At 42.0% G+C, this 12743-nt stretch overlaps 1 protein-coding gene across 3 annotated transcripts in view; it reads left to right on the plus strand.

The window, feature by feature from the left end:
- LOC103810906 (serine/threonine-protein kinase BRSK2) overlaps positions 1-11111 on the plus strand; it is a 160827-nt gene extending 149716 nt beyond the window's left edge. The window contains exon 19 of one of the 3 annotated variants that reach the window (XM_009083837.1): positions 10613-10788. In XM_009083837.1, the coding sequence (XP_009082085.1) occupies positions 10613-10788 (176 nt within the window). Of the gene's footprint in view, positions 1-10564 lie in introns of all 3 variants that reach the window. The other 2 variants (XM_009083835.1, XM_009083836.1) reach the window with 2 other exon arrangements.
- Positions 11112-12743: the final 1632 nt, after the last annotated feature.

A 12743-nucleotide genomic window follows, 5' to 3' on the forward strand; every position in this document is an offset into this window, starting at 1 on the left:
TTTAAATCCTCCATGAGACACACTGCATATTATCTGTCAGACACTTGGCTGATGTAAATTGTCATAGTTCCAGACTGGTCTTGGGGAAGAAAATTGTGTCTCTAGCTGGAGGAGTTGTGAACCTACTGAAGATTCAGAATTTTGCTAGAAATAAGAAAACAAGTTTTCTGCAAAACTTGCAGCTCAACTTGCTTGGGGTTAATATGAATTTTAGTTGACTTGTCCCTAGCCTTCCCTCCCCTCTGTCCACACATGGACTGTATTCGTTTTGTTACCTGTGTCCCTACTCACTCCTCCAAATACTATGGTGGAAATACCCAAATACTATGAGAGATGTTTTTGTCTTATTACTTGTATCTTGTACAGAAAAAATCTGTATGAGAGAACTCTATTATCTTTAGATTTCCATTCTGGTATCTAGGTGGAATTCAGATTTCTCTGTGAAAGGGAAGACAAGATGTTGAGGAAGTGATCACTGAGCTAGTACTTCTCTCCAGTTGGACCTGTGACTCCTGTGCCATCTCTTCACATACTGAAGAAAGTTGTTCTGGAGTTGTTGTAGAGTCTGTAACCACAAAGGAAAGTTGTCATGGTGGAGATATTAGGTTAATGCACATGTGACTGAGGCAGAATTTGCCCCATTTTCTGTGTTTCAGATGATCTCTTTACCTTTAGTTGCAGCATTGCTGGTGGAAGCTTTTCCTTCGCTCTGTGAAAGGAGCTAATTTGATTACGTATTTGACTTTTCTGATCTTGTTGTGAAGACTCATTTAAGCTGTAGGAAAACCTTCATCTTCTTCTTGAAGGTATCAGACAGCAAATCCTTCTTCATCCTCAAGACTTTGTTTCTTGCCTGGATCTGACATTCACATCATACCAAAATATTGACATGCTGATTCTGCTGATTGCTTGCAAGTTAATTGAGCTATAGAGAGAGCCAGCCAGTACTCTGCATTCTCTAGATAGCATCACTGCTCACTCACAGCTCATGCAGGTCCTGCAGCTGCCACAGCATCAGCAGCAATCCAGCAAGGGACAAAGAGGGCAAGGTGAAGGCCAGCAGGGAGACTATTTTGTGGTAGCTACAGCACAGACAGAACACAAAGAGAGAGAGAAGACAAAGGATGGCTTGTAGGAGTTTAATGGAGGTGCTTCCTTCAAATCACATTCGTGTTGGTGCACTCACAAACAACATGAGCAGTGGTGACTGCACCTTGCTGAATTCCACCCTCCCATATGAGTGAAGAGCTGTTTTGTATGCAGGATAACTCACCCATGATTTAGACAGGGGAGTGAAAGAGAGCAATGCAGCATTTAGCCTATTTTTTGCAAACTGTCTTCTGTGATCCTAACAACCAGAACCCCCTGTGAAGCTGCCACTGTGTTCATCTAGTAATAACAAATAGTGTATGAAAAACTATATTCGGGGGGGGTTGACCTCATTGTTGTTCTATATTCTGAGAGTGAGCACAGAAGGTCATTTTTGCAGAAAGAGTTAACACTGGAGCAGGAAGAGCTGTTCAGATGCTTTATGCCTCACTCAGCCATGTGAAAGCTCTGGTGGGAACGAGGAATATCTTTTCACCCACTATAAACCACTGAATGTTGTAATTAACAGCAAGGCAAATTTGTTTACTCCTTTAAATGTTATCTCATCTTCTGCTAGCAGTGGTCATCAGTCTGAGAAATGATTTTGCATACAACCATTGGCATTGAAAAACAAGTTAATGTTGAACAGCTGAGGTATGTCATAGGAGCTGCAAATATCCAAATGATGTAACAGCTGCTATATCAACCCTACCTGTGCAAACTAGAAAACTGCTGCCAACTAGTAATATTTCACAATAGAAGAAAATAATTGTGCTCATAATAAAGTTGAAATTCACATGAGGGTGGAATAGTTTGCTTTGTTTTATGTTTCCACCCATCTCAGCAGGGGAATGAGCATTGCCATTGTCAGAGAGACTAAAATGGTTTCCATGAAGTCTTTCATATCTGTTCATAAGATTAAATTTACCTTGTAAAAATCAAAATATTTCCATATAAAATGCAGCTGTACCCTGAAATATGCCTACAGGAGGGACAGCTTAGCTGATCTATTCCTTGTGTGTATTGAGCCAAATCAGTTTAGTGACAAATAAGCTTTACCACTTTATGTGCTGCTGCTGAGCCTTATAAAATCAACACAGCTACAAAAGAACAAGCTGGATTCCACTTCTGTTGAAGCAGGATTGAGAAAACTGTTTATTACCATCTAATCTGGTATTTATGTCTATCTCACTGAAAAACAGGTTGTATAATTAAGGTTCTAATAGGTTCTGCAGAGCCTTTACATTAAAAATAAATATCAAGATAATATACAAGCTCTCCAGCTTCAACCACAAGGCTGGGAATTAGAAAGCAAGTATCATTCATTGTAGATTGAGCACATTTGATCTGGAACCATTGGTATATACCACACAGAAGCCCATTGTGTCATTTCAGTAGTCCAGTTCAGGAAAGAGTCTGTCCTCACAAACTTTGCTTAGTGAACTGGGAATTTTTTTGGGTGGTTGATTCCATAGTAAAGCTGGTGTATAGCCTTTGGTAGCTCCCCTTCCCAGCCATTCCTGGGGTTTTTTTGAGTCCTTAGGAAGTATGTTTTGCCAAGGTCCTGGCTGCTGACAGAAAGCTCTGAAAATCCTGCCTTATCCTTCACTTTACCTTCTGAGATACCCCAGGGAGTCTGTAAACTTTCCAGTCTCCACACCACAGCTGCCTGAGGCTGAATTTTATTTCCAAGTAAGGCAATCTTTGCGTGTTGTTTTCCATCTCTCATGACTCTCAGGAAAGTCTTCATTTACATCAGTGACACTTCCATGGAAGTGGGTGATGATACAAGGAGGAAAAGGTTAGTACAGAACTAGTGCAGCTCCAGTCAAATCGTGCTGTCATGTTAGGCACTGCACAATCATACATTCCTGCAAAGTCTTAGACTATAACCCTATGCAGGATGGGAAGACAACCTGGTGTTTATTCTTAAATATTCATCTTGCTGCCTAGAATGTAAAACTTTGATTTGTCACCAGAGTTAAACAAAAAGCTTTATGGATCCTTGTGTATACCAGTGGCTATGACCAGAATGATCTGATCAAATCAGAAGCACAGCAAATCCACTTGCTTTTCTTATCTCTCCAATGTATCTCACTCAAATCTCTTGCTTCCAGTGTTTAGGATTTGACATAGCTTCCTATTGAGAGCCATCTGACCTTGTTGCACATGGCCAATCATCCTCAGTGCACACAGCTTCGTAGCTCCTTGAAATCACAGTTTGATTCGTACAGACACGAGCCCATGTCAATAGCATCCCAAGCTACCTGTGAAGTTAGGAAACATTTTGTAGTTTTAAACTGGTTACATCACATTTGGGTTGCAATTGCAGCCTGTAGCTCTGTGAGTGCTCATTTAGAGACTGTTGGTGTTAGTAGCAGCAGCAATATCTGGACTTGCTTCTCTTGGAAGTGATCCTGACCCATATTAGCATTAATTGGAGTAATCCTGCTTCTCACAAAGCTGTTTGATGGGAGAGGAGGTTGGTGATTTGCATTCATAACATTGTATCTGATGGCAAAAACACTGGTCATGTTTTGGAGAACAAAACATATGCTGCCCTCCCAGCTGAAAGGCTCTTCTCACCACTGTTACTCTGTGAGACAGTCAGAACAATGTGTTTTTATTAGCATTTCTGAACAGTGTGCTGGCTACTGGTCTTTCTGGGCATGGCTGAATCTTCTGTCTAAATTGTGACCCAAATGAGAGACAAAAGGAAGAAGACCCACTTGAAAGATCAGGTATTCAGTCATGATGGGTGGATCATAATAAGTAAAATAAGTCACATGTTCTAAAGAGTTAAATCAAGGTTTCCCAGTTATCCTTGCCCATTCTGCCAGTATCTTTTGCTGTCCACATGGATGGTTGACTCCCTACAAACTGTAGTTGTATGTCTTCATTCTAGTGTTGTGTTGGGGATACACTTCTCTTCCAATTCATGGCTCTTGTTTTTGCACTGTAGAAGAAAGGTAGCCACAAAAATGGCAACGTGGCACTAAAACTTATTCCAGATACACTAAACTCAGGTCTTATTTTGACATCTGTGGTGAGATTTTTACTGTCCAATACAAGATCTTTTCCCTTTTCTCTGTAATAATATCTTATACAGAAAACACAGATATCTCACTCTTAAGTAAGATCAGAGTACTTTATGATAGCCAGTGTTCCAGAATGCTCCATGGAAATATTTGCTTGCTGTACTAGGCTAAGTTTGAGATGGTCTTCCCAGAAGATTAAATCATATTTTGAAGTGATTGATTCAGTGGAAATGAGGAAGCAACATTTCACCAGCATACATAGGTCATGTCTCTCCTTAGGAGCAGGTCAGAGATTTTAAAATCCTTAACATAATACATGAACATCCATCTGGCAGGAAAGACTGAAATCATATTATTAAGTGCCAATACATTTCTGACATTTTTACAGACAAAAAAAAAAAAAAAGATTGGAATGAAGCAGCGGAAGTCTCTAAGAGAATGGGTAGCAGCAATAATATCATCTGCTGACCTACACTTCTTGAGTGTAGGTCATCAGCTTCCTCTCTCAGCACACACTTGTGCAGGCACATCTTTGTAAAAGGACAGGCAGATACAAAGAATTCTTGGGCTTAGTCCTTTAGCATCCAATTTGCCAGAACAGCATGATTCCATAACAGAATCTGGCATCTCTTCATCCCACCACTATCCTCGCCTGCTCTTTCAGTGCCACCAGCTGTCCAAATGAATGTATGATTCCCTCTCATCACAGCTCCTTTTTGGATGTTGTGGTGGTGCTGGATTGGCCAGAGCTGTTCATCAGTAACAGACACATTTGGTTCCTGATTCATTCCCTGTGCCTTAGCTCTGCAGAAGGTAGCAGCAAGGAAATAGGCCTCATCTCTTTGGGGCTTTGCAGCCTGTGTTCACCATTCTCTAAGTCATTACCCAAGAGCTACCTGTCTCAGTGATATTGTCTGTGACAGGAGGGGCTGAACTGGATCTCAGCTTCTCTGTGTGTGTGAGAGAGAGAAAGTGAGGAAATGTTCAAGATAGAGGCAGAATGGCCATCTGGCTGCTGCTGGCTAATCACAAATATTGGGCCACCCTCCTGCAGAGGAGACAGGATGTTTTAGGGGAGTAAGAACAAGGTGTGTTATAGAGCATTTAAATGTCAGGTTGGTTGTTCAGATCTGCCTAGGTGTGTAGCAGTTGAAAGTTCCCTCCTGCTGGTAGCATGGACACCTGTGCCAATGGTGTGTGATAATCTGAGCAGTTCCTACCAGCAGTCTCTTTCTGCAAACACCGTTTCCAGTTGGCATTTTCACTGGCAGAGTCTAAGGACTCTGGAAAATCAGTCACCTTTCCCAGTTGCCATTCAGGTACCCTCTAAGAAACTGGAGTTGTTCTGTGGACTGTCAGCAGACAGTGAGCTCATTTAGCATCCCTCTGGTTTGTATTTGTACAGTGCCTAGGCTAGGGGCTCTTTAGTCTGGAGGAAGACTCCTGCATGAGACTACAACTAAACAAAGAGGAATGGGCCACTTTATCTTTCTGTCAACCCTTTCACTGCACATACTCTTGGAGTGGGTTCTGTATCTTAAGTCATTTTTTTTTAAGGCAGAAGGGACTCTGCCAACAGAAACCAAGTGAACGGGCAAAAAATGCCTAGTCTTAACAAAGAGGGGTAGAACTCTGTCAAAGTAGCAAAATGGGTTTGAAAGGGAATGGATTATCACCCATTAAGAGAGTATTTTAATACTTTATGTGAAAAGAGTTGCATTTTTGTTACATGATTCATTGAAACCACAGCTGCTCTCAAAACACAGAGCAACCCAAGGATGAAAAAGACAAGGGGTAAAGAGTAAGGAATTAGTATAGGAAGAGAACCTCAGTAGCAGAGGCAGGCAGAAAACAGTTCAGAAAGGATATGAAAGCAACAAGGGAAGGAATAGGGAAATCCGGTTGACAAAAGGTGTCTGTTTCAAGTGGAGACTGACATTTTCTAATTCATTTTCTGCCAAAGCCCAAGCTAAAAATGCAGAAACCCAAAATTTCTCAGGCTATACAGAAAAGAAGGGCAGAGGATAATCCCACAGATGGCATATTTGTTTTGTGCAGCTTTGTGTTCAGCACAACAAGGATTAGTGCATTAAAAATACATAGACTTGAGAGAGATGGTTTCACAGGAGAAGGAAGTGCCTCAGGGTTTGCTTCCCTTAAGTCAATGGGAATGTTGCTATTTGCTTCAATGAAAAGAGGACCAAGTCCTTATCAGAGTGTCTTAAAATGTTTCAAAACAGCAGGCTCTAATCAGTAACTGAAGCCTCCAGGCTTGTCCTGAAGCTGCTTGTTCATCACCTCCTGTTATGTTCTGTGGAGGACTGTGAGGGTCTTTGCAAGGTGCATCCTTTCCTGGTGTCAGTTGTGGTGCATGGAGTGATTCACCTCATTTTCTCTTTCCTCTCTTACCTGGGTGCTCCACTTCCACTTGGCTTCTCAAACTGGTGGCACCACTTCCTAAGAACAGCAGATATAATACCGAGGACTGTGAGGGATGATACAAACCACCTGCCCAGCTTCCTTTTACATTTTTATGTCTGTCTCCAGCCCTGTTTCTTCCTTTAAGTGCTTGTTGTATTCAAGTGAATTCACAGTTTTGACTTCTTCCATGATATTTGCCATGACAGTGCTGCACACAGGTGCCACAAACCAGTGCCTTCTCCATAAATATATTTCTCTAGCACCGCTTCAATACATGACCCTTTCATAAGCTTCAGTGCTCGTTTTCAAACCCATTCCCCTTCCCCATCTTGCAGCATACAGCTTCTTGGTCTAACTCAAAAAATGCACATATCCATCTCCTCCTAACAGATGTAAATCTAATGCTCTGAACCTCCCCTCCTGCCTCTGATCCTTCTCACGGTTTCTCACCCTTGCTACCCTTCACACCTTCTTTGCTCTGTGTTGATGAACATTTGCTCTCAAGGGGAAAGAAGACCTTAGTTACAGATGCATGAAACACCAGGAATGCTCTGAAGAATCAGTGAGCCAAACCTTCATTCCTGTCCAGAGGAAATGGGGTGTCATCCCACATTCTGAAATAAGAAAGGCAGCCTTTTTGAGGCCCCCAGATAGACCTACGGGTGTAAGAGCCTATGACACATTTTGCACCGGATACTTGGAGCGGAAGATCGTTGAAAAAGCTGTTCTAATCCATCATCACCTGCATTTTCACGTCTTGTTTTACTGGATGTATAACCCCAAAGGGAACTGAGAACTAAGAGGAGCAACACCATGCACCATTTTCATGCTTCCAGCATAGCTGACCTATGCTTACTTATCTCCAGAGAAAAATGTGAGGACTCCTTGTCTGTCCAAAGAACAACGTCTAGACCAGCCCAAGAGTGGGCTAACAAGCTGTCACACAGACAACATCAAGGCAGTGACTGTATTACTTGGTGTAGGCTCAGGTCTTTCTTGTCTGCAGGATAGCAGAGCATTATTACCAACTATTTAATTACAAGTGCAAAAGGCAAAGGAAGGAAAGGGTTAGTGAAATGTCCTATTTTACTTTTCAGTAGCTCTCTTCAAGCATCCCTAAGGATTTCTTACCTCCCATTAAAATTTTAACTGAAAATGCTGATTGTAAGGAATCCAGTGGTGATACAGGCAAAGAAAAGCAGACTGTTAAATACTTTTGCTGCAATAAATCTCCAGGCACTTGAAAGTCGGTAGGGCACGGGGAGGAGAAAGGGTGGATGGAGCAGGGGCTGCATATTTTAGCAGGATGACTGAAAATCCTGTATCAGGACCCAGAAAATGCAAGATATATAATTTCTAAAGTGTTTTATTGCTCCATTCTTGCAAGTTGTACTTTTGTCATTGTTCCTGTCTATGTGAAAACAAAAAGCTTCCCTGATTCCTGCAGAGCCCTGCTTACTCTGCCCTCATCTTTCCTCTAAGCTTGTTGAATAAACTGCTCAGCTGAATAACTAGAGATATTTCCCTACTCTTTTCTCCCAACCTAGCAGTCTTTTCCTCTTCAGCATTTTTTTCAGTGCTCTTTTTCATTCTCTCTGCTGACTCCATTTGCTTATGAAGATGAGGGGTCCAAAGCCACCTAAAAACTAGATCTTCCCACATTCCTGCATTCAAGGCTGAGTGTTTGCTTTCCACCTGAAAGTAATAGATATCAGTCTGAGTAGGTAGAAATTAGTCTGAGCAGATAGAAATGAGTCTGAGCAGAGCATGTGCCCACAAACCTAAAACAGTTTTAGGAAGGCTTAGGGAAATCTCTGAAATAGAAGTCATAGATGTAGAACATATATCCCCTTTCCAGAACATTTGCATGCATGTAGAAGGAAGCAGGTGGAGCTCATGGAGGTCTGTCTGACCCCAAAGTGACTGAGAGTTTGATAGTCCTTCCCTTCGTAGACAGACACTGAGATATGTGCTTTGCCTGGCTATTTGTTTGTGCCCAACACTAAGGCTTCAGGTGAATGATGCCCTCCCAGAAACTCACAGACAGTTGCTTGTGGTGTTAATGTAACTGAATGACAGACACAACCAAAACAAGCAGAAAGTTAGCACAAAGCAGCAAGTAGAGGAGGACAAGGAATGAACTAGATTAATAAGATTAAGACCCTCCACTGTATATCCCAGCCATCTGATTTGTCTCAATGCCTGATAACATGCAGAGGAAAGCAGCAACTACCTGGTTAGCATGGGGCTGGAAAAGAAAAGAGTAACATATTCGGGTTTGCAGAGCACAAATGCTCTTTCTTTGTGTAAGAACAGTTGATGTCTGTCTAGCATTTCCTATTACAGAATAAGAAAGCACTCAACAAGCTCTTCAGACGAGTTACCATGCACAGAAAGTAGTTGCCTGCTGTAGTTACTGGTTTGCTTATGTTTGTAATGAAAATGAAGGGAAATTAAATATTACCAAGCCACCAGTGTCTGCCAACTATGGATACATGGCAGTCTCTGCTATGAGGAGATTTGCTCTTTGCTCCTGACTGAGTGTTCCCATCTTGGGGACAAAAGGTTCCACTCTTCACAGCATACTATTGCATTGGAAGGCAGATACAAGGAGCCTGTTTCCTTCTGGGAGATGGAGATATAAATGGTTTAAATTTGATAGAACAGTAGAGCCTACAGTATTGAGAAAAGCATCATCATGATGATGATAACGAACAAACAGGCGTCACCTCCATGGTGTATGTTAGATAAAAATACCCTCAATATCCATGTTCAATGAGTTTAGTGTGACCCCCTCCTATGTTTGATAAGGATTAATCCCCTAGTCCAAGAAAATTAAGAGGGACTAGAAATTCCCCAATAAGGCTACTTTTCCTGTAGTAGCTGGTTCCTTTCCCTCTGTAGCACCCCAGAGCCTTTCCTCAAGTATTGCCTTCCACACATGCTCTGACACAGAACTAGATCAACAGCATATAACCCTGCTGCCTGGAGGTCCAAATGCCATGAAAGGTTGTATTCATGTGCCCAGTGCCCAACCCTTGTTAATACTGCAACCCGATCTAGGGGCTGGAGATACCTGTTCTGCTAGCACACAACCCTACACCCCTCTCTGGCTCCTAACTCCACCGGGGCGCAGGTCAGTGTCACAGAGGCTGTACTGTAGAGGGAGCATAAATTCAGGACAATGAGGTAATAGTTCTTGACTCTGCTAGGTCCTAGAAATAGTTAAATGCATAACAGCCTGTTTCCACAATGCATCCAGAATTTTTATTTCCAGGTACCTGTTTAGGGAGGATCTGAAGGTGCTTAGAAACCTGCAAGTACAAACCACAGACCACACATCCAGATGGCAGCACTTGTGTCAGCTGTAGCTCACTTTCAAATGCTGTTTCCCTTGGACCACTCAGGTGCTTCAGACTTAGCGATGACAGGTTGGCAAGGAGATACTCAGAATGAAATAAAGTGCAAGCAAAGAGAGGCTAATGCCTGGTGCAGCCAGGGAGCTTAGCGAGGCTGCAAAGCAAAGCATCAGCTGGTGGGCACATGCAAATACCCTGTGTTTGTAACAGCAGCAGTAGGATGGGATTTGCCTGTTTCCAGCATTACATTCACTGACATTTTTGTGTGGAGTGGCCAAGTGACTCCAAGTAATGGACTGAACTATTCAGTTACACTGTACTGTGTAGGTGAGACAGCAATGCTTCCCCACTCAGGAAAAAACTAGGACCTTCCCCCTAGGTGCTTTATGCTCCCAGACTCTTTATTTCTGTAGGTGTCCCATCCTAAACACTCTTCCTCTTCCTGCTCATTGTCTTCATCCCCCACACACCCCCACGCACGTGGCTCTGGATCTCCTCATCATGTTCTTCTCGTTAAAAACCCCATTGTTCATTTGTTTGTTTGTTCTCTCTCTTTCTCTCCTCTTTTTCTCTCCTCTGTTTTTTTTTTCCTTCTTTCTTTCTTTCTTCCTTTCTTTCTTTCTTTCTTTTTTTGTCTCCTCTGTTTTGTGTACCCAGGCAGCCCATTGAGTAACTTCTTTGACGTAATTAAACAACTTTTTTCAGACGAGAAGAACGGGCAGGTGAGCCATCCCCCCGGCACGCCAACCAAGCATAGCGCAAACAGCAAGCGGAGCGATTCCGGTTCTAATGACTATGGGTCTAGAGGAGACAATAAGTACCCTGCTGGCAAAGACAAGGCAAAGATGGTCTCATCAGTCGGCCTACAAGACCAACCTTAAATAAACACATTAAAAAAAAAAATTAAATAACTTAGGAAAAAAAAAAGGAAAAAAAAAGAAAAAAAACAACTTTCTTCCCTCAAAGGTGGTATAGAATTCACCCTCCCTGTATATACCTTGCCACAACAGTACAAAACTGTCTATAGACAAATTTTGTATGAAGGAATGACTGTATATATATACATATATATATTTATATATGATATATAATATATATCTCAGAAACAAACACAAAAACAAACGAATGAAAGAATGAAAAGAAAAGAAAGAAAAGAAAAGGTAGCACAGATGACAAACCCAGTTCACCAGATCTTGGGTTGTGGTTTTTTTTCGATTGGTTTTTTTTTTCCTCCCTTTTTTTGAATGTTTTGCTTTTTTTCCTCCTTCCTGATTTTTTGGGTTTTTTTTATTATTCTTTTTTTGTTTCCTTTTGTTTTGTTTCTTGTTCTGTTCATGCTCTCTCTGTGTTTCTGACGACACCACTTGTTTCCGCTCTGCTACCAGGAATTATCCCGAAAAGTTAACATGTCAGCCACGGCTTCACCTTCTGTGCTCTGCGGACACTTGTTGACGGAAGGCAACCGATGTAGACTGTCCAAGGACCAGTCCTGTTTGAGGTTCCCAGCCTCCCCTCTCCCTTCAGGAAGTGGGTTTCTCCCCCACTTCTCCCCAAACACCTCCCCAATGCACGCCTGGTTTTTTTTCCCCCCTCTCTTTTTCTTTTTTGGTGCTCCACAAGAGAGATCTGCTCAGTTATGGGATTGCAGAGTTTGGGCTCAAAGGAGGTTGCAATTTGTTGGAGTGAAACCTTTACCCTTGGCAACTTCTGTCCGCGCAGGTGAACGCAGCCCGGAGAGGGAGGGTGCGGGGAAGGAGACGGGTGTAGCGGGAGCGCAGTGTTCCAGGAATCCAGAGCGCGTTCTCATCAGAAACCAGCCGGGAGCAACTCAAAACTAAGCATTGAACCAAGACAACATTGGGGAGCTTCATCACGGGATTTTCTTACCTTTTTTTTTTTTTTCCTCCCCACCACCTTTTTGTTTTCTTTTGCCCCTTTTTTTATATATACATGTATATATGTGTGTGTGTTTAGGGATAAACATACACACATACATACATCTATATACAAAACAATTGGTTTTTTTCTACTATATCATTTTGCTTTTTGACCTGCTGGAAGGGGAAAGGAGTAAACGTAGGAGGGAGAGGGGGTTCAATGAATAAACACATACAAACAAAACATTAATACTTAGGGAAAAGGCAACTTCTGGTAGCAAAGAAGAGGGACAAGACTCTGCCAAGGACTGTCTCTCCTGCCACCAGGCACAGTTGCCACTGCTGCTACTGCTGCTCCTCCTTCGACACCTTCCTCCCCACCTGTCAACTCCCTGCCACTGTGCCACCGCGCTGGGACCTTCTTCGACCAGCTGGATCCTCCACCACACCCTGCATTTAGAGGCAATTGTTGTGTTGCTAGTGCTGCATTGATATCAGTATTATTATTTCTTTCAGTTACCAGTTTCATTTGTTGGCTTGGGTGATTTTTTTCTTAAAAAAAAAGAAAAAAAGAAAAAAAAAGGAAAAAACAACAAAAAGAAGACGAAGAAGAGGAAGAAAAGAGACTTATATTGGGTTTTATTTCCTGTGTGTGTGTGTGTGCAAAATCACTGGCACTTAGTTCATCAGAGCAAGACAAGGTGGAGTCAGGGCAATGGGAGACTTAATCACGAAGCTACTGTAAACTTTAAAATTTACTGCAAGATATTTTTATAAAGTTTTTGTTTTGTTTTGTTTTTTTGTTTTGATTTTTTGGTTTGGTTTGGTTTTTTTTTTTGAAGGGGAGGAGGGTGGGATTGGGTGGATGGGGACCTTTTTTTGTGTTTCCGTTATTAGGTCTTGGTTATTTATATATACATATATATATTTAAAAAAATAAGCTGTTAGATATATCTTCT

The sequence above is a fragment of the Acanthisitta chloris genome, unplaced genomic scaffold (assembly GCF_000695815.1).
Source record: "Acanthisitta chloris isolate BGI_N310 unplaced genomic scaffold, ASM69581v1 scaffold1421, whole genome shotgun sequence".
Lineage (NCBI taxonomy): Eukaryota > Metazoa > Chordata > Aves > Passeriformes > Acanthisittidae > Acanthisitta > Acanthisitta chloris.